A 26449-nucleotide genomic window follows, 5' to 3' on the forward strand; every position below is an offset into this window, starting at 1 on the left:
GACAGAGGTACCTCTTTTCAGGTGAGGTACTCCTGCTAGTTTTGATTGAAGTGGATGTGAATTCTCTCAGGTGTCCTAATGAAAATTTATGCCTCAGTTAATAGCTGTAGAACATTTTCTGATCATTATCTTGTTGTTTGTGAGACCTTTCTGTGTATAAATTGTCTATGTTACTCCTACATTATAGAAGTGACTGTAAAGTACTTTAGGTTACCTTGCATTCATGAAAGTTGCTTTGCGAATGGAAGTCATTCCTTTGTTTAAAGCAACAAGTTTGGAAATAAAACTAACCTGGGTAGCCTTCTGTGAAAGAAGCCAGGGAGAGGGAGATTCCTGCTTTGTTCAGGCAATCTTTGGATTTTAAGTGACTAAAATCCAAAGTCGGTGTTTGGACAAATGAGATTTGCTCATCCAGATTTGCATAAACAGTCTGCAGCACAAAGTAAAAGTCAGAAATTATATTATGGTTAGAATAGCCTTAGCTAGATGGACAGTAGGAAATGTTTTTAATGTTTTGTGAGGTATGAGATTTACCAAAACTCAGAAGTGCTATAAATTTCCCTGTGTGACATCTTAATGACAAGATTTTTTTTGAAAAGTGGAATGATTAAATGCCTATCAGGAAGTACTAATTCAAAGTTCAAAAGATATATTTTATTACAGTGCTGTGGATAACTACAAGGGAAATTTGCCTGCATTGTGCCTTGACTGAATCTGTAGTTTGGTTACTTGAATATCTATGTGGCTTTTGACCTGTTAAGATTGATTTTATAACTTCCATGTTTGGTGGCCTAAGCTACCACAGACTAATCAATGGCAGCAGAAAACAGCAATTTCAAAGTAAAGTTCTGGTTCACTGGTTTTGAAATAGTCCTAACTTACTATCAAAAGGCTCTTGCAGCTGTTGTGTTCTGGGCTGGCTGTGAACACAGATACCAGAGCTGATAGGTCACCATTCCATTTAGTTCTCTTGACTGTTTTCAGCAGACTTTAATTATGTACTTCTTTCTTGTGTCTTTTAAACAATATTTTATCTTGTGCTTTAACATTTTTGTTTTAAAGAATTGAAGGCTTGTGTTCTTAAATGGTACAATTTCATAACACATTGAAATTTGGATTTGAGATTTAATGTGAAATCACCCAAGGTGAATAATAATTGTGTAATAATCAAAGTAAGAATTAATCTATTTAGTGAAGATTAGAGCCATTGTTTTTTTTCTAATCTTTGGGCCAGTTATGAGTAGATGGACTTCAAGCCTACAAAATGCTGACTGCTAACTGTCGGAGCTTGGATTTAAGCATGAAGGAAAAGTCCATTTATCTCAAGGATGCACAGCCTGAGAAACCTGTTTTGTTTTATTTCTATATTTAATTGAGTAAAAGAAAGATAATTTATCGTCTGTTACAAACAGACTATGATTATCAGTTCTCATTCTAAACCTACCAGGTGGGATAGAACCAAATTATTTCGAGGACAACAAAGGAAGCTTTTTTTCAGACTCCTGACATAGATGAAGTTTCTGGTTTTTAAATCACAGGCCTATTATCAAAATGTTTTAAAGGGTAGGATGTCAACAAAAGTAAGAACAGGTGTTGGCAATATGATCCCTCCAGCCTGCTGCTTCATTCAATGTTAATGACTTGATCTCAAATCTGTTTTTTTACATCCTCTAAGAGTTTAAAAATTAATTGATCTGAGTGTTGGAGATGGTGATTGGGATAGAGATTCCCAAAAATTCACAATGTACTGAGTGAAGAAACTTTTTCATAGTTTATAAACAGCCTCCCATACCTCAATATTGTGCCCCCTAGTATTAGACACTCCATCCAGGGAAAACTGTCTTTCAGCATCCACACTGTTACACCTTATAGTTTTCAATGAAATCCACTATAATGTTTTAAACTTGAGTACAGACCCATCCTACCCATTAATATAAATTTGGGGGGGGGGGGTGTAAAAAGACTGAGGGCCTAGTAATTATCCTTGTAACTCCCCACATTAAAGCCTGCCACCCCTAAAATGACACATTTATTGCTAATGTTTTCTACCCTTTAACCAGTCCTCTAACTCTGCATTTTACCAAAAAGCCCTTACTTTTGTATTGAATGTAATTTGAAAATTCAGCTATACCACATCCAGTAGTTTCCGCATCCCTCCCCCACCTTGGTAATTCCTCTATTGTGTATCCTCGTGTTAGGTTTGTTAGATGTGATTTTGCTTTCATTAACTGTGTTAAATCTAAGGATATTATGATTTTTCTAATTTCTTTTAGCACTTCAATAATGGATTTTCTTGTCAGCTGATTTCAGACTGACAGGATATTTCCCTCTGTTCTTTCCTTGGATGTGGGTTGCCTTTGCAGTCCGTTGGAACTATTTCAGAATCTATGGAGATCTGGAAGAACATAGAACAGTACAGCACAGTATGGGCCCTTCAGCCCACTATGTTGTGCCAACATTTTATCCTGCTCCAAGATCTGTCTAACCCTTCCCTCCCGCATAGCCCCCCATTTCTCTATCATTGATGTGTCCATATAAACCTCATCCACATTCTATCTATCCCCCTCTCTACTTCGCTTCCCATAACCTTCTATTTTTCTTTCATCCACGTACCTATCTAAGGTCTCTAAAATGACCCTATCGTATCATTCCACCCCCCCGCCCCCCTGGCAGTGTATTCCAGGCACCCACCACTCTCTGTTTAAAAAAAAAACCTACCTCTGACATCCCCCTGAACTTTCATCCATGCACCTTAAACGAGTGACCTCTAGTATGGGCCATTACCGCCCTGGGGAAAAGATGTTGGCTGTCCACTCTGTCTCTGCCTCTCATAATCTTATATACCTCTGTCAATTCTCCTCTCCTCCTCCATCTTTCCAAGGATAAAAGCCCTAACTTGCTCAGCCTCTCCTCATAAGAGATGTTCTCTAATCCAGGCAGCATTCTTGTAAATCTCCTCTGCACCTTCTCCAAAGCTTCCATATCCTTCCTATAGTGTGGCGACCAGAACTGAGCACAATATTCGAGATGTGGTCCAATCAGGGTCTTGCAGAGCTATAACATCACCTCTCTGCTCTTGAACTCAATCCCCTGGCTAATGAAGGCCAGCACACCATACGCCTTCTTAACCACCCTATCAACTTGCACAACAACTTTGAGAAATCTATGTACTAGAACCCCAAGATCTCTCTGTTCCTCCACACTGCTAAGAATCCTGTCAGTAACCATGTACTCTACCTTCAAGTTAGGTTTTCAAAAGTGTATCACTTCATACTTCTCCGGATTGAACTCCATCTGCCACTTCTCTGCCCAGCTCTGCATCCTTTCACTATCCCATTGCGACCTGTGACAAGCTTCTGCACTATCTACTACACCACCAACTTTCATATCATCTGTAAACTTACCAACCCACCCTTCCACTTCTTCATCCAAGCCATTTTTAAAAATCACAAAAAGCAGGGGTCCCAGAACAGATCCTTGCGGAACACCACTAGTCACCGACCTCCAGGTCGAATACTCCCCTTCTACATCCACCCTCTGCCTTGTGTGGGCAAGCCAATTCCGAATCAAGTACCTTGCTAAAATCCATATATACCACATCCACTGGTCTACCTTTGTCAATCTGTCTTGTCACTTCCTCGAAAAACTACTAGGCTCGTGAGGCATGACCTACCCTTCACAAAGCCATGTTGGCTATCACTTATAAGACTATGTGTCTCCAAATGCTGTAAATCTTGCCCCTAAGTATCCTCTCCAATAGCTTGCACACCACTGATGTAAGACTAACTGGTCTACAATTTACAGGATTATCCCCTTTACCTTTCTTGAACAATGGAAAACATTTGGCATCCTCCAATCCTCTGGTACCACTCCTGTGGCCAGGGAGGACACAAAGATCTTTGTTAACGCTCCAGCAATCTCTGCCCTCGTTTCCCATAGTACACTGGGGTATATCCTATCTGACCCCGGGGACTTATCTATCTTAATGCTTTTTATTAGCTCCAACACTGCTTCTTTCTTTACCTCAAAATGCTCCAATGCACTTGTCTGTTCTACACTAACCTCCCCTTCAACTAAGTCGCTCTCCTCTGTGGATACTGAAGCAAAGTATTAATTCAAGTCCTCCCCTACCTCCTTTGCCTCCAGACACATTGTTCCCCCATATCCCTGAGCGGTCTTGCCTTCACCCTAGTCGTCCTCTTGTTCCTCTCATGTGTAGAATGCCTTAGTGTTTCCCTAACCCTACTTGCCAAGGCCTTCTCATGCCCTCTTCTGGCTCTCCTAAGTCCCTTAAGCTCCTTCCTGGCTACCTTATAACTCTTGAGCCCTGATTGATTTATTGCTTACAAAACCTTAAATAAGCTTCCTCTTTCCTCTTGACTAAACCTTCCACCTCTCTTGTTAACCATGGTTCCTTCACCCTACCACCCTTTCTTTGTCTCAGTGGAACAAACCTATCTAGAACCCCATGCAAGTGGTCCCTAAACCATCTCCACATTTTTGCAGTGCATTTACCAGAGAGCATCAGTTCCCAATTTATGCTTCCAAGTTCCTGCCTAATACCATTATAATTGTCTACATACTGTGTCAGGAATCCTTCCTGTACACACTTTACAAATTCTGCCCCATCTAAACCTTTTGCACTAAGGAGGTGCCAATTAATATTAAGAAAGTTGAAGTCACCCATGACAACAACCCTGTTATTTTTTTGCACCTTCGCAAAATCTGCCTACTTATCTGCTTCTTTCTTTACACATGACTGTGAATTATAGATTTGGCACCTGTAGCTGGAGGTTAAAAAATTTTGAAGGCTAGTGTTTATAATTAGAAGCACCCTAAGGAACGATGATGGCAAAAACATGTCAACCTACAGAAATGTGAAATGTGTGACTTGTTCTTTACCTCTCCTGTGTTTTTTGAGGAGAAAAATAGGCATTGGTTTTCGCAGCTGTTGTTTGTGTGTAAAATAAAACAGTGTATTCACTTATTGGAACTTGGCAAGCTTTCTCAATCCACCTTCAAATTATCGGAGCAGCAATATGAGGGCATATGTGAGTGCTGAGGCATCTAGCTTGGATCATAAAATTCAATTGTATTATGCTTTTGGGTAATTAGAAGGCAGTGAAGGCACACTAATAAATGGAAGGTGTTTGGTTCCTTTTGTGAATGACTGCCACCAATAAATAGAGTATATCAAATGCAAATTCAAAATTTGTGGCTCTCATTTAAAAAAAATTTCATATGTAAATATGTATTGTGAAACTATTTATATGTTATGTGAATCAGCTTTAGCTGTTGGATTTTATTATCTGTTTGAAGTAGTTAATGGGAAATCCTGTGATGTGCTTTGATCAGGTAACATTCATGCATACACGAATGGAGGGGCAACGTACACCCATATTTACCGTCGGCGCCGACATATGAATGAAAGGGCAGAAGAGGAAGAACAGGAAAACAGAATCCAGGTAAGTTTTACATTTCCAGGAGGTAGGATAGGTGAAATTCAACGGCACCAAGAATAGAAGTGGCTTGTATTGTTAATCCCTCTTAGATGGATTCTGTATCTGCAAATTGGGTGAGAAAGCACTGTATTCATGACAAAGAAGATTAAAGCTTATAGAAACATAGAAAAACTACAGCACAATTCAGGCCCTTTGGCCCACAAAGCTGTTCCGAACATGTCCCTACCCTAGAAATTACTAGGCTTACCCATAGCCCTCTATTTTTCTCAGCTCCATGTACCTATCCAACAGTCTCTTAAAAGACCCTGTCGTATCTGCCTCCACCACCATTGCCAGCAGCCCATTCCACACACTCACCACTCTGAGTAAAAAAAAACTTACCCCTGACATCTTCCCTATACCTACTCCCCAGCACCTTAAACCTATGTCCTCTTGTGGCCACCATTTCAGCCCTGGGGAAAAGCCTCTGACTATCTACCCAATCAATACCTCTCATCATCTTTTTTTCCTCTATCAGGTCCCCCCTCATCCTCTGTTGCTCCAAGGAGAAAAGGCTGAGTTCCCTCAACCTACTTTCATAAGGCATGAGCCGCATTCCAGGCAGCATCCTAGTAAATCTCCTCTGCACCCTTTCAGTGGCTTCCACATCCTTCCTGCAGTGAGGCAACCAGAACTGAGCACAGTACTCCAAGTGTGGTCTGACCGGGTCGTTTATAAAAATCACAAAGAGCAAGGGTCCCAGTACAGATCCCTGAGGTACACCACTGGTCATTGACCTCCACGCAGAATACGACCCTTCAACAACCACTCTTTGCTTTCTGTGGGCCAGCCGGTTCTGAATCCACACTGCAATGCCCCCTTGGATCCCATGCCTCCTTATTTTCTCAATAAGTCTTGCATGGGGTACCTCATCAAACGCTTTGCTGAAATCCATATACACTACATCTACTGCTCTCCCTTCATTGATGTGTTTAGTCACATTCTCAAAAAATTCAGTCAGGCTCGTAAGGCAGGATCTGCCCTTGACAAAGCCATACTGACTATTCCTAATCATATTATACCTTTCCAAATGTTCATAAATCCTGCCTCTCAGGATCTTTTCCATTAGCTTACCAACCAGAGGTGAGACTCACCAGTCTATAATTCCCTGGGCTATCCCTACTCCCTTTCTTGAATAAGGGAATAACATCTGCAACCCTCCAATCTTTCGGAACCTCTCCCATCTCCATCGACGATGCAAAAATCATCGTCAGAGGCTCCGCAATCTCTTCCTTCGCCTCCCACAGCAGTCTGGGGTACATCCCATCCGGTCCCGCTGACTTATCCAACTTGATGCTTTCCAAAAGTTTCAGCACCTCCTCTTTCCTAATATCTACATGCTTAAGCTTTTCAGCCTGCTGCAAGTCCCCACTACTACAATCCCTCAGATCTTTTTCCGTAGTGAATACTGACATGAAGTATTCATTAAATACCTCCGCCATTCCTTCCGGATCCATACACCCTTTCCCACTACTGCACTTGATAGGCCCTATTCTTTTGCATCTTATCCTCTTGCTCTTCACATACCCGTAGAATGCCTTGGGGTTTTCCTTAATCCTGCCCGCCAAGGCCTTCTCATGCCCCCTTCTGGCTCTCCTAATCTCCTCCTTAAGCTCCTTCCTATTAACCTTATACTCTTCCAGATCTCTAACATTACCTAGCTCTCTGTACCTTTTGTAAGCTTTTCTTTTCCTTTTGACTAGATTTATTATAGCCTTTGTACACCACGGTTCCTGTATCCTCTCATGACTCCCCTGTCTCATTGGAACATGCCTATGCAGAACTCCACACAAATAATCCCCTGACTATTTGCCACATTTCTTCCGTACTTTTCCCTGAGAACATCTGTTCCCAATCTAATCTCCAATTTCCTGCCTGAGAGCCTCATAATTCCCTTTACTCCAAGTAAACACCTTTCTAGTCTGTCTGTTCCTATCTCTCTCCGGTGCTAACGTAAAGGAGATAGAATTATGATCACTATCACCAAAATGTTCACCCACTGAGAGATCTGACACCTGACCAGGTTCATTTCCCAATACCAAATCAAGCACAGCCTCTCCTCTTGTAGGCCTATCTACATATTGTGTCAAGAATCCTTCCTGAACACACTTAACAAACTCCTCCCCATCTAAACCCCTCACTGTCTGGAGATGCCGGTCGATGTTTGGGAAATTAAAATCCCCCATCACAACAGCTCTGTTATTCTCACACCTTTCTAGGATCTGCTTCCCTATCTGCTCCTCAATATCCCTGTTACTATTGGGCGGCCTATGATAAAACACCCAGTAAAATAATTGACCCCTTCCTGTTCCTAACCTCCACCCACAGAGACTCCATAGACAGTCCCTCCACGACGTCCACCTTTTCCGCAGCCGTGACACTACCTCTGATCAACAGTGCCACTCCCCCACCTCTTTTACCTCCCTCCCTGTCCTTTCTGAAACACCTAAAACCCGGCACTTGAAGCAACCATTCCAGTCCCCGAGCCATCCAAGTCTCTGTAATGGCCACCACATTATAGCTCCAAGTATTGATCCAAGCTCTAAGCTCATCTGCCTTGTTCACAATACTCCTTGTGTTAAAATAGACACATCTCAAACCTGTCTGAGCACGTCCCTTCTCTATCACCTGCCTATCATTCCTACTACTAGCTTTCTCTACTTGAAAGCCAAACACCTCTTCAGTCTCTCCAGTTCGGATCCCACCCCCCCCCCCCCCCCCCCCCCCCCAACAATTCTCGTTTAAACCCTCCCCAGTAGCCTTAGCAAACCTCCCCACCAGGATATTGGTCCCCCTGGGAGTCAAGTGCAACCCATCCTCTTTGAACAAGCCCCAATGATCCAGAAATCTGAATCCCTGCTCCTTACTCCAATCCCTCAGCCACTCATTTAATCTCCTCCTCATTCTGTTCCTATACCCACTGTCACTTAGCACAGGCAGCAACCCGGAAGTTACTACCTTTGAGGTCCTGCTTTTCAACTTCCTTCCTAATTCTCTATAGTCTTTTTTCAGGACCTCACTCCTTTCCCTACCTATGTCGTTGGTACCAATATGTACCACGACCTCTGGCTGTTCTCCCTCCCCCTTCAGGATATCTTGGACGCGATCTGAAACATCCCGGACCCTGGCACCTGGGAGGCAAACTACCTTCCGAGTTTCTTTCCTGCATCCACAGAATCGCTTGTCTGCCCACCTAACTATAGAGTCCCCCATCACTAGTGCCCTCCTCTCTCCTTCCCTACCCTCCTGAGCCACAGGGCTGGTTCTGTGCCAGAGACACTGCCACTGTTGCTTCCCCCAGGTAGGCTGTCTCCCCCAACAGCACTCAAGCAGGCATACTTATTGTCAAGGGGTACAGCCACACCGGTACTCTCTAGTACCTGATTCTTACCCTTCCCCCTCCTGACTGTGACCCACTTGCCTGACTCCCGTGGCCCCGGTGTGACCACCTGCCTACAACTCCTTTCTATCACCACCTCATTCTCCCTGACCAGACGTAGGTCATTGAGCTGCATCTCCAGTTCCCTAATACGGTCCCTCAGGAGCTGCAGCACGACACACCTGGAGCAGACGTAGCCCTCCCGGAGGCAGGGAGACTCCGGGAACTCTCGCATCTGACACTGAGTACAGGATACTGCACTCATACCCTTTCCTTTCCTCAAGTCACCTACCTTTCCTCGCTCCTTTACACTGAAGCCTCTTGAGCCAAAGTCCAAAACACTCTGCTCCCTCTCACTTCACTGCCCGCTCCGACGCTGCCCGCTGGATATGGCGGTTTGCTTTTTAAACTGCCTGCGTCGCGCCTGCGCAGTCCAGCCCCCACTCCTCCCGATTAAAACTTATAAAACACTTAAAACAGAACCTTATAAAAATCTAACCCTAATAATAACAACCCTATTAAAAACTAACCCTTATAATCCTATTTAAAAAAAGATAAAAAAGAAAAACTTATCTGCTCCAAAGTCTTCCGAAGCGAAACCCACGAAGCCTCCGAAGTTTTTTGAAATCAATTTCATGTTAAGTGCCTGTGATCATAAGTTGTAAATCAAACCTCTGCAGATATATGTGCGTTTAAATCTGTGGTCAAATATATTAACTACAATAGTAGGATTTGCCTTACTTGCTTTTCTGCTTGAATATTGGAACTTCCAAGAGCAAAACTGATAGTCCTTTGTAATACATCATTTGGCTTTTTGAATGCAGAAGAACTGGCTAGTGAGTACTTCCTTTTAAACAAAGGAGAGTAAACGGTGTAGTTATATGAGGGTCTCTACTCCAAATAGCCAGTGCATAATTTATTTTTCTATTATCAATAAAAGGAAGTGTTAATTAAAGAATCTTTGACATAGAGCAAATTTGTGGAGAAGTTAGAGGCCAGGATCACAGTGATTAAGGACACCTCCTCCAGGACCGGAGAGGAGAGATCATCTTGTCCTTTGTGGGATCCAATGTCATTGAATGACAAAGTAGGTTCAGTTTAAGAAATATGAGATGAACTACATAGGTTATAATATTGGTGCCATGTGCAAATTGGCATAGGGTAAATAAGATTAGAGAATTGAATGTGTGGCTCAAGGATTGGTGCAGGTGCTTTCCATTGGGATAGACTTCACTGCATTAGGACTGGGACCACTGTCCAGATGAATCAAATAACTAGTTCTATGGGTAAAGCTTTAAAGTTAGTCATGGGGTGGTGATGAGATGGTTTATATGAGGGGAAATTTAAAAATGGGAACTATGGACCTGCTAGATTGACATCAGTATTAGGGAATATGGGGGAATCTAAATATTTCCATGTTGTATGACTCCTCCTTAATATGAGTCATACAACATGGAAGCAGGCTCTTCGGCCCAACTTGTCCACGCCGACAACAAGGCGGTTGGAAGAAAAACATGATGCTGGAGGAGCTCAGCAGGTCAGGCAGCATCCGTGGAGAAAAGCAGGCGGTCAACATTGAAGATAGGAAAAGGGGAAGCCCAATATATAGGAGGGAAAAGCAGAGCAGTGATAGGTGGACAAAAGAGATCCCTCCTATATATTGGGGTTCCTCTTTACCTATCTTCAATCCTGAAGAAGGGTCTTGACCCGAAATGTTGACCACCTGCTTTTCTCCATGGGTGCTGCCTGGCCTGCTGAGTTCCTCCAGCAGCATGTTTTTCATCTAGATTCCAGCATCTACAGTCCTTTGTTTCTCAAGGCAGTTGGAAGGTTCGGTGGGGGTCTAAGGTAGATAATGAGGCTGATGTCAGAAACCAAGGTCTTTTCACATTTAGGGTAAACAGGTGGGTAGGTTGCACTTCTTCCACCACTCATGCAGGGCACTTGTTTGCTCCTGATGTATTGACTCAAAGTTCTCAATAGCATCCTGACTAAAAAACCAGCAATGACTAACATTTAAATATATGGTACATGGCCTAAAGGAAAACTTCCTTTTTCGGGAAAGGAGTACCAAGGCATTGAAAAAGAAACGGAAAGTAAAATACATGGGTGGACTAGTGAGAAATTTAAAAACAGATATTAGAGCTTCAATAGATATGTAAAAATGGAAAATAAAAGCAAAAGTTAATATGGGTTCTTTACTGAAAAATGGGGTATTATCCTGGGGAGTAAGGAAGTGGCTAGGAAATGATAAAATGTTGTCTTCTGTCAACATGGATTCAGGAAACAACCTGGAAATAGTGAACACTACAGGTCTGGAGTAATAGAGGAGCTCAAATAAATTAACATGACTTGAAAAGAAAACTGGTAATGGAGAAATTAATGAGACTGAAATGCAACAAATGCTCAGGATCTATTGAGCTGCAACCTTGGGTTTTAAAGGAGGTGTCTATGAAGACAGAAGATGCTTTGGTTGTCATCTTCCAATATTTCAATAGAGTTGAGAATTATTCCCACAGATTGGAAAGTAGCAGATGTAACCCCACTCTTTAGGAGAGAAAATGGGGAATTTTGGACCCATTGGAATGACATCCATATTGCAGAATATGCTGAAATTTTATTGAGGAAGTGGGAATGATACAGTTGGAGAATAATAATGGGAATAGGCAAGATCAGCATGGATTTATGAAAGGGTAGACGAGTTTGACATCTTTTTTTTCAGGTTGTAATTGGCTACTTTCAATCAGTCCAAGTGTAGTGGATGGTAGGAGAATGAGGGTGAAGTTGATGAGTATGTGAGAGAGCAAGTGAGGGGATGGGATTGATGGGAAAATTTGTGGTATTCATCAGCTAGCAAGTTGGGCAGTGCAATGGCAAGTGTGAAGTGAGGACATGAGACTGCAGATGCTGGAAATCTGGAGCAACACACTAGGGAGCTGGAGGAACTCAGCAGGTCAGGCTGCATTTATGGAGGGAAATGGACAGTTGACGTTTGGGGTCATGACTCTTCATCAGGATTGGAAAGAAAGAGGGGAGATAACCAGTATAAAAAGGTGGATCAAGAGCTGGCGGGTAAGAGGGGGATGATAGGTAGGTGAGGGAAGGGGAGAGTGGGAATGATGTCAGAAGCTGAGAAGTGATAGGTGGAAGTGACAAGGGGCTGAAGAAGATGGAATCTGATAGGAGAGGACAGTAGACCATGGAATAAAGGAAAGGAGGTAGGGAGGGGAACCAGTAGGAGGAATGTGAGGTTGGGGGAGGGGAAAGAGAGGGTGATAAGGGCCAGTGGGATAAGGAGTGGGTGATGCATTTTGGAAGGTCAAATAAAGGTAGGACATGCACAGTAAATGGTAGAGCCCTAGGGAGCATTGATGAAATGAGGGACCTTAGGGTACAAGTCCTCAGTTCCCTGAAAGTGGCAGCATAGGTATATGAAGAAGGACTTTGGGATGCTTGGCAGAATCTCAGATGGCAATAAGGAGGCTTACAGGAGTGAGGTAGATCGGGTGGTTGAGTGGTGTCGCAGCAACAACCTTGCACTCAGTGTCAGCAAGACCAAAGAATTGATTGTGGACTTCAGAAAGTGAAAGCCGGGAGAACACGCACCAGTCTTCATTGAGGGGTCAGCGGTGGAAAAGGTGAGCAGCTCCAAGTTCTTGGGCGTCAACGTCTCAGAGGATCCTTCTTGGCCCCAACACATTGATGCAATCACAAAGAAGGCACACCAATGGCTCTACTTGATTCTAAATGTTTCTTAGGTCCCCTCTCATTCTTCTGTACTCCAGTGAGTACAGTCCAAGTGCCGACAAACGCTCATTGTATATAAGCCCTTTCGTTCCGGGAATCATCCTCATAAATCTTTTCTGAACCCTCTCCAACATCAGTACATCCTTCCTAAGATAAGGGGCCCAGAACTGCACACAGTACTCCAAATGAGGCCTCACCAGTGCCCCATAGAGCCTCATCAACACTTCCTTACTTTTATACGTTATACCTCTGGAAATGAATGCCAACATAGCATTTGCTTTTTTTTTACCGCTGATCCAACCTGGTGGTTAACCTTTAGGGTATCCTGCACGAGGACTCCCAAGTCCCTTTGCACTTTGGTACTTTGAATTTTCTCTCCATCTAGATAATAATCTGCCTGTATGTTTCTTTTTCCAAAGTGTACAACGACACATTTCTCAACATTGAATCTCAACTGCCATTTCTTTGCCCATACTCCTAAACTATCTAAGTCTCTCTGCAGCCGTCCTGCTTCTTCAATACTCCCTACTCTTCCACCTATCTTGGTGTCATCTGCAAACTTGGCCACAAAACCATTAACTCCATGGTCCAAATCATTGATGTACAATGTAAAAAGAAGCGACCCCAACACCGACCCCTGCGGAACACCACTGGTAACCGGTAGCCAACCAGAACAGGATCCCTTTATTCCCACCCTTTGCTTTCTGCCTACCAGCCAATGCTCCACCCATTCTAATATCCTACTTGTAATTCCATGAGCTCTCACCTTATTAATCAACCTCATGTGCGGCACCTTGTCGAAGGCCTTTTGAAAGTCTAAATACACAACATCCACAGCCTCTCCCTTATCCACCCTACCTGAGATTTCCTCAAAAAAATTCCAATAGGTTGGTCAGGCAGGATCTTCCCTTCATGAAACCATGCTGGCTTGGACCTATCTTACCTTGCACCTCTAGGTATTGCATAACATCATTCTTGAGGATCAATTCCAATAACTTTCCCACCACCGATGTCAGACTAATAGGTCTGTAATTTCCTTTATGCTGCCTCCCACCTTTCTTATACAGCAGAACTACATTTGCGACCCTCCAGTCCTCTGGAACCATGCCAGTCTATTGATACCTGGAAAATTATCACCAATGCCTCTGCAATCTCTAAAGCCACCTCCTTCAGAACCCAAGGGTGCATTTCATCTGGTCCGGGAGACTTATCTGTCTTTAGTCCATTTAGCTTCCTGAGCATCTTCTCTCTAATAATCTTGACTGAACTCAGTTCTATCCCCTGAGACCCCTGACTATCAGGTATATTGCTGATGTCCTCCACAGTGAAGACTGATGCAAAGTACTCATTTAGTTCCTCTGCCATCTCTCTGTTATCCATTATAATCTCTCCCGCACCATTTTCAGTTGGTCCTATATCTACCTGTGTCTCTCTTTTACTCTTCATATATTTAAAACAAAACTCCTAGTATCCTTTTGAATGTTATCTGCCAACTTCCTTTCATAATTCATCTTTTCTTTCCTAATGACCTTCTTAGTTTCTTTCTGTAACTTTTTAAAAGTTTCCCAGTCTTCTGTTTTCCCACGAATTTTTGCTTCCTTGTGTGCCCTCCCTTTTGCTTTTATTTTAGCCTTCACCTCTCTATCCACATTTGTGCCATTTTTCCATTCATAACCTTTTTTTCTCAGAATATATCCATTCTGCATTTTCCTTATTTCTTGTAGGAATTTCATCCATTTCTGCTCTGCCGTCCCTCCAACTAGCTTACTTTTCCAATCAATTTGGGCCCGTTCCTCTCTCTTCCCACTGTAATTTGTTCCACTGAAATATTGATACACCTGATATCAGCTTCTCCTTTTCAGATTTGAAACTGAACTCAATCACATTGTGATCGCTAGTTCCTAATGGTTCCATTACGTTTAGTTCCCTAATCACCTCTGGTTTGTTACACAGCACCCAATCCAAAACAGCCGATCCCCTGGTGGGCTTATCAACAAGTTGCTCCTAAAAGCCATCCTGTAGACATTCCACAAACTCGCTCTCCTGAGATCCACTGCCTTCCTGGCTTTCCCAATCCACCTTCATGTTAAAATACCCCATAATTATCTTGACATTGTCTCTCTGACACGCTTTTTCTATTTCTAACTGTAACTAATAGTCCACATCCCAGCTGTTGTTAGTGGGCCTATATATAACTGCTAGTATTGTCCTTTTACCCTTGCCATTTCTTAGCTGCACCCATAAGGATTCCACTTCTTCTGACCCTATGTCCCTTCTCTCTATTGATTTTATGTCATTACTAATCATCAGGGCCACACCACCCCCTCTGCCTATCTTTCCTATACACTGTGTACCCCTGGACATTCAGTTCCCAATCACATCTGTCATTAAGCCATGATTCGGTGATTGCCACAATGTCATATTTTTTAATCCGTAGCTGTGCCACTAGGTCATCCACTTTATTTCTAATGCTACGTGCATTTAAATACAGTACATTTAGACCAGTATCTGCTACCGATTTTGCTGTATTTCTATTGTTCAGCAAATTATCCTGACTTTTCACCTGCTTGTCCTTCTTACCATCTTCACTGCACACTGTCTTAGACTTGTTCCTATATACCTCCTTCCTCTATCCTAACATCCTGGTTTCCTTCCCCCCTGCCAAATTAGTTTAAACCCTCCCCAACAGCTATATTAAACATTCCCTCCAGGATATTGGACCCCTTGGAGTTCAGGTGTAACCCATCCTTTGTGAATAGGTCATACCTCTCCCAAAAAAGGTCCCAATGATCCAAGAATTTGAAGCCCTGCCCCATGCACCAGTTACTCAGCCATACATTCATCTGCCTGATCCTGCTATTCTTTCTTTCATTAGCAAGTGGTACAGGTAGTAATCCTGAGATTACTACCCTGGAGGTCCTGCTTCTCAACCTTCTTCCTAGCTTCTTATAATCTTCCTTCAGGACCTCCTCTTTTTCTACCTATGTCGTTGGTACCTACATGTACCAAGACTTCTGGCTGATCACCCTCTCCCCTCAGAATATTCTGGACCCGGTTCGAGATATCCCTTACCCTGGCACCAGGGAGGCAACACACCATCCGAGTATTGTTCTCGGGTTTGCAGAATCTCTTATCTGTTCCCCTCACTATAGAATCCCCAATAACCACTGCATTTCTCCTTGCCTGCTGGACTACAGCACCAGGCACAGTGCCAAAGTCCCGTTTCCATGGTCTTCCTCTGTCAGGTCATCCTCTTCAACAGAATCTAAAATGAGATACTGATTTTTGAGGGGGACCGCCACAGAGGTACTCTCTACAAATTCTTTATAGTTTCTGTCTATCTCCTCACTCTCCCTAATCAGCCGAAGATCATTGAGCTGCAGCTCCAGATCCCTAATGTGATCCCTGAGGAGCCGCATATCAATGCACTTTGCACAGATGTAGTCCTCTGGGAGGCTGGTAGTCCCCCAGGGTCCCCACATCTGGCACTCCAGGCATAACACTAATCCCAGATGCATACTGCTATGGCACTGTCTAATGCTACTAAAATAAATAAACTAGTAACTTACCCCCTCTCTATAAATATCACCTCTTACCTGTTCTCGCTGAAGTCTGTTGAGCCAAAGCTTTACCACTCTGATGACGACTGCTCCTCTAGACTCTGCCTCTCTTATATAGGGAAGGTAGGTCTCTGCACCAATCAGGTCTCTCTCTCTCCAATGCTCCATACACTGAGTGCGCTAGGCATACAAATGTATGGTGGAGAGCATTCTGATTGGTTGCATCACTGCCTGGTATGGAGACTCCAATGTGCAGGATTGAAAGAGGCTGCAGAGGGCTGTAGACTCAGCCAGCTTCATCATGGGCACAACCCTCCCTGCCATCGAGGACATCTTCAAGAGATGGTGCCTCAAGAAGGCAGCATCCATCATTAAGGACCTTCACCACCCAGGACATGCCCTCTTGGCCTGCTGAGTTCCTCCAGCATTATAGTATTTTTCACCACCCAGGACATGCCTTCTTCACGCTACTACCATTGGGGAGGAGGTACAAGAGCCTGAAGATCTACACTCAACGTTTCAGAAACAGCTGCTTCCCCTCCGCCATCAGATTTCTGAATGGTCCATGAACCCCTGAACTCTACCTTGTTATTCCTCTTTTGCACTGTATATTTTTGTAACTTGTAGTAATTTTTGTCTTTGTCTTGCACTATACTGCTGCCACAAAACAACAGATTTCATAACATTTGTCAGTGATAATTCTGATTCATCAGCCATGATAAAGAATATAAGAATGGAGACATCTTATTACAACTTTTGAAAACCATTTTAAGGCCACACTTGGAGTATTGTGTGCAGTTCTGCTCACCATGCTATAGAAAAGAGGAAATTCACCAGGATTGTCTGGATTGGAGCATTTCAGTTATAAGGATAGACTGGGTTTGTTTTCCCTGGAGTGCAGGAACCTGAGACGTGACCTGAAAGAGGTATACAAAATTGAGTGGGCATAAATAGAGTAGATAGTAAGAATCCCTTGGTGGGAGCATCTAAAATAAGAACGTACAAGTCTAAAGTGAGGAGTAGGAAGTTTAGAGGGATCTAAGCAGGAATATTTTTCACACAGTGGTTGGAATTTGGAAAGCACTGCCTGAGGTAGTGGTGGAGGCAGGTACTCTCATAACTTTAAAGAAACATCTAAAAGACTTGAATCACCAAGGCATAGAAGGCTACAGACCAAATGTGAGTAAATGGGACTAGTGTAGATAAGTACAATATTCAGAATGGACCTGGTGGGTCGAAGGGCCCATTTCTCGGCTGTACAACTCAAAGTATTGCTCTAAAAGTCAGCATAGTCTTGGTGGGCCAATTAGCCTCCAATGTTGTCAGAAAATCAGAAACAAAATATAATAAAGATCACAAGCAATTAGGAAGGCAGACAATGTATCAGCCTTTATTGCCTGGGGATTTGAATACATGAGTAGAGGTGTTTTACACCAATGGTCTCGAGCCTTGGTGGAATATTGAGGTCTCCTTATCTTGGGGGGAAAATATACTTCTAGTAGAGGAAATTGAGTGAAGATTAATTTCTGGAACAATGAGTTTGTCATATGAGAATATGAACAGATCAAACATGCACTCATTAAAATGTACACTGTCGACAGAGATGTGGGGCTGGTCTTCCCTCTGGCTGTGGTGTTCAAACCCAGGGGGTCACAGACTCAAAATAATGGGTCGGTCATTCAAAACAAAGGTGAAGAGAAATGTCTTCACGCATTAGGTGGCAATTTTGTGGAGTTCACTACAGAATGGAGCTGTGAAAACTTAGTCGCTGAGTTTATTCAAGACAAAGATCAATAGATTTTTTAAATATCAAGGGAATTGAGGAAAATGGTGTGGAGGTAAAAATCAGTCATGGCGGATTGAATGCTGCAGCAGATGTGATGGGCTGAATGGCCTCCTCCTCCTCATAAGCAAAGGAGTTGGTTGCTGAGAAACATTAAAGTTGGGGGGAGAAAATGGTACCTATCATGATTCAAGTGGATAAGAGCCATTTTATTTGACCATTTTCTCCTTTCACATGTTGCAGGGTACTTATTCAGCATTCGTGCAGCTATTACCAATCTTTATATTAGTTCTGGTGTCACTTGTAGCCCAACTGATGGTGACCAATCCTCCTTATAGTCTTCACTATAAACCGTAAGTTTGTTTTTGAAATTGTATTGTGCAAGTTTTTCTGTAATCATTTTGATATTTTTGCATCTAAATGGGGGGAGAAGACTTGAAACTAAATATATATTTTAAAAAAATAGAAATATTGAAGAAAATACACAATGTTTTTTGGAAGTTGCTAAGTAATTCAAAATGTCTTGAATTGTTCATGTAGATGGATAGTTTTGCCTAATGACAGCTCTTGATTGTTTGAGCTGGTTTAACAGGTTCTATCTAAATTGTACTTTTGGAGTGGCTGAGAGAAAATGATGATTAATGGTATCCAGGTGTGAAAGTCGACTCACGCTGTAATAAAGTAGACAACTGCAGAACCAAGGACCGTACAATTAGTGCTTTAATTTAACACTAGTGGAAGTGAGGGACACAGAGTAAACAGTGTAACCCGTGCTCTGTACTGATCCCCACTCAAAGATTTACATATGTTTGTGTCCCTCCTTTTATACTTAATTTAAAGATGCCTACGTGCGGAGTTGCATGTACTTGGGCAGTTGCTTACAGCAAACTTGAGCAAAACAAGATATGCCTTAAGCACTTCTTTGTTTCACCCAAGCATCTGCCCATCTTGCATTCATAACTATAGTCACGCCATGGTTGAAGCAATAACAGCTGTACATTATTAACCCTTATATTTCCAGTTACCTTTTACACAGGGTCGAATGCAGTCTACGTAATGGGCGCCTGTCAAAGGCATTTTCTGACATTTAAATGTTTCTGGTTATCAAAAACATTTTAAAAACAGATTAAATAGTCTACCTGAAAAACAATAGTTAAAAACATTAAAATGAATTAAAATAAATAAAGGACTTTCTTGCATAGACCTTTCTCCCCACGGGGTTAGTGAACCCATCCAGATGCCAATTGCTTCTCCACCATTTCCTCATCGAGTCACTGCAGTGTTGGCACCTGACTTTCAGGATAATTTAAGCTTTATTTTGACCATGAACAAGTATAACTCAGAGTTTAAGCTGAGATGTGAATGGAAGGGAACTGCCAGCTAACAATCAGTAAAATCCAGCTCAATGTATGCTGTATGCTTTATGTAGTTGTAGTACAGCCACAAGATGGCAGAGTTGCATTTTAATTGCAATGCTAGGTATGTAAATAACATGCTTAAAAACTGCTTTTTAGAAGTTGCATACTGGCAGATATGTTTATCGCTGAGATATTAAAAAGTTGCATCAAAATGCAGACCTTAAAAACAAAATCCACAGATTTTGGCCAAGAATAAACAGTTTGTAAAAATCCATTTGGCATGTCCCCTTTGACACACTCCAACTTTTATCGATGCACCATAGAAAGCATCCTGTCTGGATGCATCACAGCTTGGTATGGCAACTGCTCTACCCAGGACTACAAGAAACTGCAGAGAGTTGTGGACACAGCCCATCACATCACGAAAACCAGCCTCCCCTCCATGGACTCTGTCTATACCTCTGGCTGCCTTGGTGAAGCAGCCAGCATAATCAAAGACCCTACCCACCCGGGACATTCTCTCTTCTCCCCTCTCCCATCAGGCAGAAGATACAGGAGCCTGAGGGCACATACCACCAGGCTCAAGGACAGCTTCTATCCTGCTGTTATAAGGCTATTGAACAGGTCCCTTATACGATGAGATAGACTCTTGACCTCACAATCTACCTTGTTATGACCTTGCACCTTATTGCCTACCTGCAATGCACTTCCTCTCCAGCCTTGACACCTTCCTCTGTATTCTGTTATTGTTTTTACCCTGTACTACCTCAAGGCACTGTGTCATGAATTGATCTGTACCAATGGTATGCAGAACAAGTTTTTCACTGTACCTCGGTACAAGTGACAATAATGAACCAATACTATTCCTGCTGTTGTATTTAGCAGAACTAACAGTTATGGCCCATAAAGCTACAATGTAGACATTAAATACCAATGCTACAAAAAGTCTCAACAGGGGATAACAAAAATAAACAGGATAATCAGGGAATGTGGCAATATTGTATTTATGTATTGATTCTTGAATTAGTAAGTATAGTTTATACCCTAGGATAGTTTAATAAATGTAGCAAAATGCATTTTTTTCATGCAAGCTAACCGAATCATGTGTTCCAATTATTCAGGTCATTGGGCCACATTCTGTCTCGAGAAACTGAACATTTAAAAGTAACATATTTTGTTGACAAAGGCTTTGAGAAAGAGTACAGAGGCAAAGCACTGCAAAATGTGGAAACTGGTGTTGAGAATGACTATATTGATCACCTTCAAAAGAGCTGCTGGAAGGAAAAACAGCAAAGTAAGTGTGCGGTTAAAGGCTGCAGTTCACTAATTAAAGAAATCCTTAATTCGTATTGTAAAGATTTTTTTTAATCCAAAGATTGTCATGTCATTGAAAATAGGATCACTTGGTCAGCCTGTTGGCTGCATGTGTTTTCAGTTGTAAGATCATGGGGGAATATATTTAGTGGGTGAAGGCCTGACTGTATTTTATACTACAGTGTTTTCCATATTATCTTCAGACAAGAACTGCATATGTATTTATTGGGATCAACCACATGGGGGAGCTTGCTGACCATTCGGAGAAATACAGGTCCACGAATATCTGTTTTCATGATTCGTTGTAACTAATTAGTAATGATATCAATTGTGATGCTCTTTAATGCAGTAGATTTCTATTGCCTTCTTTGAATTGTCAATCATTGTAAAATATTTATCTTGCACAAATATCGAATATGAAATATTTGCATTAGTTGATCAGTTTGTGTAGGGATTGTTGCTGGGTTGCATCATGTATTTGATTACATTGACTTCATAAAAGGAATGATGGAACTTGCATCCCTGGGGAACTAACTTTCATTACATGGGATTCCATTTTTTTTCTTTGTGCCTGGAAAGTGTAAGTTAAGCAAATGAATCTTGCTACGATAGCAGAGTGGAGAAGTTGATCATTTATAATACGGTACATTGTTTTGGTCTCTGCATCCACTGATGACAGAGCACTTGTGTAGACCTGTGGGAAGTACTTAACTTTGGTTTTGTAATTCCAATTAAACTTTTCAAATTACTGTTTCAGGATTTCCTATGCTACCTTAAAAAGAAACGCATATTAAAACACAAAATGCTGGAAATAAGCAGATCTGAAGAAAGGACGATACCCAAAAACGTTAACTGTCTCTCTACAGATACTGCCTAGCCTTCTTGGCATGTCCAGCATTTTCAGTTAAGATGTAAGGTTTCCGGCATCCATAGTATTTTTGTGTTAGCAAAATTGAATTGTGCTGATGCGAACTCTGGCTCGAGCACAACTTCTGATCCATGCCAAAATACACTTCTATATTTGAGCATATATGCATTGATAATGCTTTCCAGGCAGCATCTTTCTAATCCTGCATGGAAAATTTTGATCATGATTCAATTGTTCTATATCTACGTGTGCCATAAGCACTATTCATTTAAATGTGAGCTTTTTTTTACAGAAACTGATCTGCTGAACTTGGCGACATTGTACAGGGACGAACGACTGAAGCAGAAGGCTGAATCTCTTAAGACAGAGAATTGTGAAAAATTGTCCAGACTTATTGAACTACAGAGGAAAGGATGACACTAATTGTAGGTTTACATAATACCTAGATTAAAATTAGCAAAGTTCTAAAATTGTTGTGTTTAATTCCAGAACTAAACATACTGGTTTCCTAAACTTGACGGCATCTTACAAAGTGTTATCAATCCATAGTTTTGAAGGAGAAGCCATGACAGTATTATTGCTAAGTTACATTTAGATTTAGTAGCTACTATTAAGAGTTTTACATGAAGGTTATACTATATTGTCGGAAATAAGCAGCACTGATGAAAGGACGGTGACTTGAAATATTAACTGTTTCTCCACAGATACTACCTAGTCTTCTGAGCATGCCCAGCATTTTCCTTTTGTTATGAACCAGCAACAAAAGAAACACACCGAGTCATGTATAAGTGGTAAAAAAACTACTTTATTAATAACTACTTATGATAATGAGAAAAATAAAAGTAAAAATGTTAGAAGTAAAAATGTTAAATCTTAAACATTAACCCCAAAAACTAAACTCGAAGTGTGTGTGTGTGGCAAATTCCCAAACTCCAAGTCCAGGAATGGTTCTTAAAGTTCAGTTCAGCAAGCCATAAGGTGAAACGTGAGCAAAGGCTTCTTCAACAACCACCGTTGACTGAAGAGGAAATGTAGATGTAGAGAGAAAATAGAGAGTAATTACGAAATCCAAATGTTCCACTTTGGAACTCATACGACACCTCAGTGTCTACTCAGCAGTGACTACTCCACTGCTTCTTTCTCACCCTGAAAGGCGCTCGAATAGTGGCTGTCCACACAAATACCTGTTTCCCTCTACAGGTTAACAACAAAGTGGACTCCACTGGATTATTCCAAAAATCTATACGTGGATTGTAGTGACAGACACAGTTACTGTTCTTCATCCATCGATAGAGACTAGCAGGCTGGTGTCCCCCCCCCCTCCCCCTTCCCCCCAAAACGTCATTACGTCCTTTATCTTCTGTTGTCGTAACCACGCCACACACACACCACTATGCTCTATCTTAAAGGGACATTCACCAATAGTAACTTAGTCCGTAACACTTTAATGTTTAGAGTTCCAGCATCCTTAGTATTTTGTGTTTTCAGCAGAATTTTATTGTGCTGGTAAGGTATCTTCATTACCTTGCATTTAAATCTGGATAATTTTAATTAATGCTTCTAATTCTGTGCCTGCAACTTCAGTTGTAGAAAGTTCTTGGGTGAGCACCTGAAATGCTTTGACATGACAACGGGCTTGTAGCTGGGAAGGAGGACTAACCTAAGTAGCTCTATTTTTGGGGTGGTGTGGACTTGATGGGCCAAATAACCATCACCATGACATAAATTTATAATTCTTGTGGTTCCTTAGTATTAGCTTTCCTAAAACTATTGTCAATATACCGTAAACATTTTATTTATCATAAACATTTTGAAACTTTATTATTTTGCACATTTTTTTGGAGATAGCATGGATATACTGTGAAACTTCTCGAGTTAGAGCTGAAATGACAATTGCTGAACCAATAGTTCAGGCAATTTTTTTGCCTCCGTATTTCCAGAAGTGCTGTCGATGCTGTGCGTTGGCTTTGTACTGCTGAGTAAATTCATAAAGCAGAATTTCTGAATAATTGAGATTTTGAGTAAATAAAGAACTCTACTCATTTAAAACAAAATTATTGAAGTTAACTTTTTAAAATCTTGGGGTGGGGGGGTGTAGATTTGCACAAGCAGTGAGGTTAGAACATTACTTTTTCCACATATAGTATTATGCAAGTGTGGTTCCAAGTCTGTAATTAAATGAAGGAATTGTGCATACTGGTGTTTATTTAATTTATTTAATTTATTTAATTTAATTTAGACATTTATTAAGACAAATCACAGAATTGTTTATAACATGGCATGTAACAACATTTAAAATTTACATAATGAAATGAGAAAGAATGCTTTTATTTGAATTACTGTGGTACTTTGAGAAGACCAAATAATAGTCTGTATATCATCTTACAACTCTGAAACTTTGAACATGCTTGAATAAAATTATTTTTTAAAGGGTATCATTGTCAATAAGCATTTTTTAAAATTTTGATGAGTGAATATAAGGTATTCCAAAGATATGTGGCAAACAAACCAGGTGCTGCGTTATAGGATTGTGTAAGTACTAATTTTCTACTGAAACTAAATAGTGGGAAAGAGACAATTTTGTAACAGTGTTATCAATTCCATTCTCAATGTATGTCAATGGTACTGATTACTTGTCAGTACCATATCAGTCAATTATAAAGGTGTTGTTTAAAATTTATTAAGCACCTTCAGCAATTGCATGCTGTTCAGTGTTTACTCATTTGTAAGCTCCACTGATTTTATGGAGAACAAGTCACTATTTTCACTTTTAGCAACTACTAGAGATGATCAGAATGGAAAATTAAGACCATCCTGAATTATTGTTGCTCCAGCATTTCATTTTTATTGTAGGAGTTGGTGTGAACAAAGTGTAAATCTTTGTTGCCAAAACACTTAATGTATTTAGGAGAAATAAATTTACAATCCAACTTCCTCTGACTCCTAACCAAAGAGAATCACTTCTGAAAATCATTTTCTTTTGGATTGGTGGTTTAATTGTGTTTAACTTCAGAGATGAACTGACTTTTTCTGCATCATTTATTTTAATCATGCAGTGATCGGTGTCCATGCCTTCAACTGTCCAGATCCTAAATTCAGCTTCTATTCTGAAAACTCTTTTTCTCTAGTTCTTTAAGTGCCCTTTAAAACCTTCTGCTTTATCTGTCTTTATATTTCTTGCTATCATTTTGGAAAATGCCTGAGTAAAATATGAACAAATTTTAGTAAACTACATATGCCAGATAAAGTTTGCATTGGAAGAAGTTCTGTATCTTCCTGTACGTTGACCCAAGAGCCAGTTGGGACAGAAAAGGAATTGTTCCTTTCATTTTATCTTGATGCTGATGTGCCATCTATTTTGTGAAATGATCATCTGAAGAACATGGCCTTTAATTTGTCTGTCCTTCAGAACTGTTCAATTCACTGGCACACTGATAAAATTGTACAACCTGAGATTTTTCAGCAAACTTCCGAACAAAATCTTTTAGTTCTAATTTTGAAAGCCATGACATATTCTTACTCATCTACATGCATCAGCAGGACAGAAATTGACATTTTTTGTAACCTAAAATGTATTTTTCCCTACTGTTGTATTATAAAAGGTTAAATTTAGAATCTTTTGTTTTGTAGTGACTCATTTACTTTTTCCAGATGAGACAAAGGAAAGGCAGCAAAAATTATAGTATCAGATTGTTCCAGGAACAGGATGAAGTTCTTGCATACAAATCTTTGAAGGTTGAAGGGCAAGTTGATAAGGCTGCCAAAGCATGCAGGATTTTTGGTTCTATAAATAGAGGGATGACACCACAAAGCAAAGAAGTTATGCTGAACCTTAATAAATCATTAATCAGACCACAGCTGGAGTATTGTGTCCAATTTCAGGCAGTACTGAGGATGTCAAGTCCTTAGAGGGAATATGAAGGTACTTGTATAACACTAAGAAAAATGGAGTTATGGGGAGAGATTAGTGAGATTTTTCTTGGGTACAGAAAAAGTTGAAGAAATTTTAACAAATGAGTTCAAAATGATAAAGGATGTTGTAGGGTGAATTGAAGCGTTCATTAGAAAGTGTGGCAGTAATTGGAGAAATTGAAGGAGTCAGAGTTGAGTTAATCTCAGTTATATCAAACTGGATTGCACTTTCTAGAAAACTGAAGAGAACTTTCAGAAGTGAATTGATGACACCTTTATGTATCCTTGTGAAAGTGTAAAAGATTTTTTTAGATTGGGACCTTGTTATAGGAAAAGAATTAGGCCACTTAAAATGCCTTCCCTACCATTCCTTCATTCTTCCTCTGTGACCTAACCCCATCTGTATTATTCATATTTTTCATAACTGGCCTTTAAAATAATTCTATCATCTGAAATGTGGGTCCTAAAACCCTGTGTTTCTGAGCATCAGGATACTAATCAGATGAGTAGAGGTAAGTAAACAACTCTTGCTGCCAGCAGTTATCCCTGGCTAGCAGTGTTTATTTTTCCTGATCTCAGCCAAAGGTAGTTTTTCAGACAATCTAATGGAAATATAACTTCCATAACCCTAGTTGCTCAGCTAGGTATTTGTATTAAGGCTGGATCTTTTAGTGTTATTTGAAGGTTTGAACAGAGACAATTAGAGGAATTTACCAATAGAGAATGGTATATGCTACACTGTTGGAAAAGTGGCAACAAATTCATGCACAGAAAGACACAAAAGATAATACCGAGGTAAACTATTCTTACAAATTTGGCTAAGAAACATATTGATAAGGGCACAAGATATTACACTTTTGAATAGTTCCAATAGTTCCATGAGATTTTTTTACATCTACTGAGAACACTGATAAGGCATTAATTTAATGCCTCATTCAGTATATCTGACACTGCTGTATTCCCTCCAAGATAGATCCACAGTGATGTTACATCACAAAGTTTCTGGGAAAATTGATGATACAATAGC

The 26449-nt window shown here is 40.9% G+C and overlaps 1 protein-coding gene across 1 annotated transcript in view; it reads left to right on the forward strand.

Annotated features, from left to right (window-relative positions):
- Positions 1 to 23943, forward strand: part of LOC127569950 (dnaJ homolog subfamily C member 18-like) — a 40163-nt gene extending 16220 nt beyond the window's left edge. The window contains exons 5-9 of the mRNA XM_052015041.1: positions 5356 to 5465; positions 18214 to 18323; positions 20450 to 20622; positions 21803 to 21935; positions 22215 to 23943. Of these exons, the coding sequence (XP_051871001.1) occupies positions 5356 to 5465; positions 18214 to 18323; positions 20450 to 20622; positions 21803 to 21927 (518 nt within the window). The 3' untranslated portion in view covers positions 21928 to 21935; positions 22215 to 23943. The remainder of the gene's footprint in view (positions 1 to 5355; positions 5466 to 18213; positions 18324 to 20449; positions 20623 to 21802; positions 21936 to 22214) is intronic.
- Positions 23944 to 26449: the final 2506 nt, after the last annotated feature.

Source organism: Pristis pectinata, chromosome 4 (assembly GCF_009764475.1).
Source record: "Pristis pectinata isolate sPriPec2 chromosome 4, sPriPec2.1.pri, whole genome shotgun sequence".
Lineage (NCBI taxonomy): Eukaryota > Metazoa > Chordata > Chondrichthyes > Rhinopristiformes > Pristidae > Pristis > Pristis pectinata.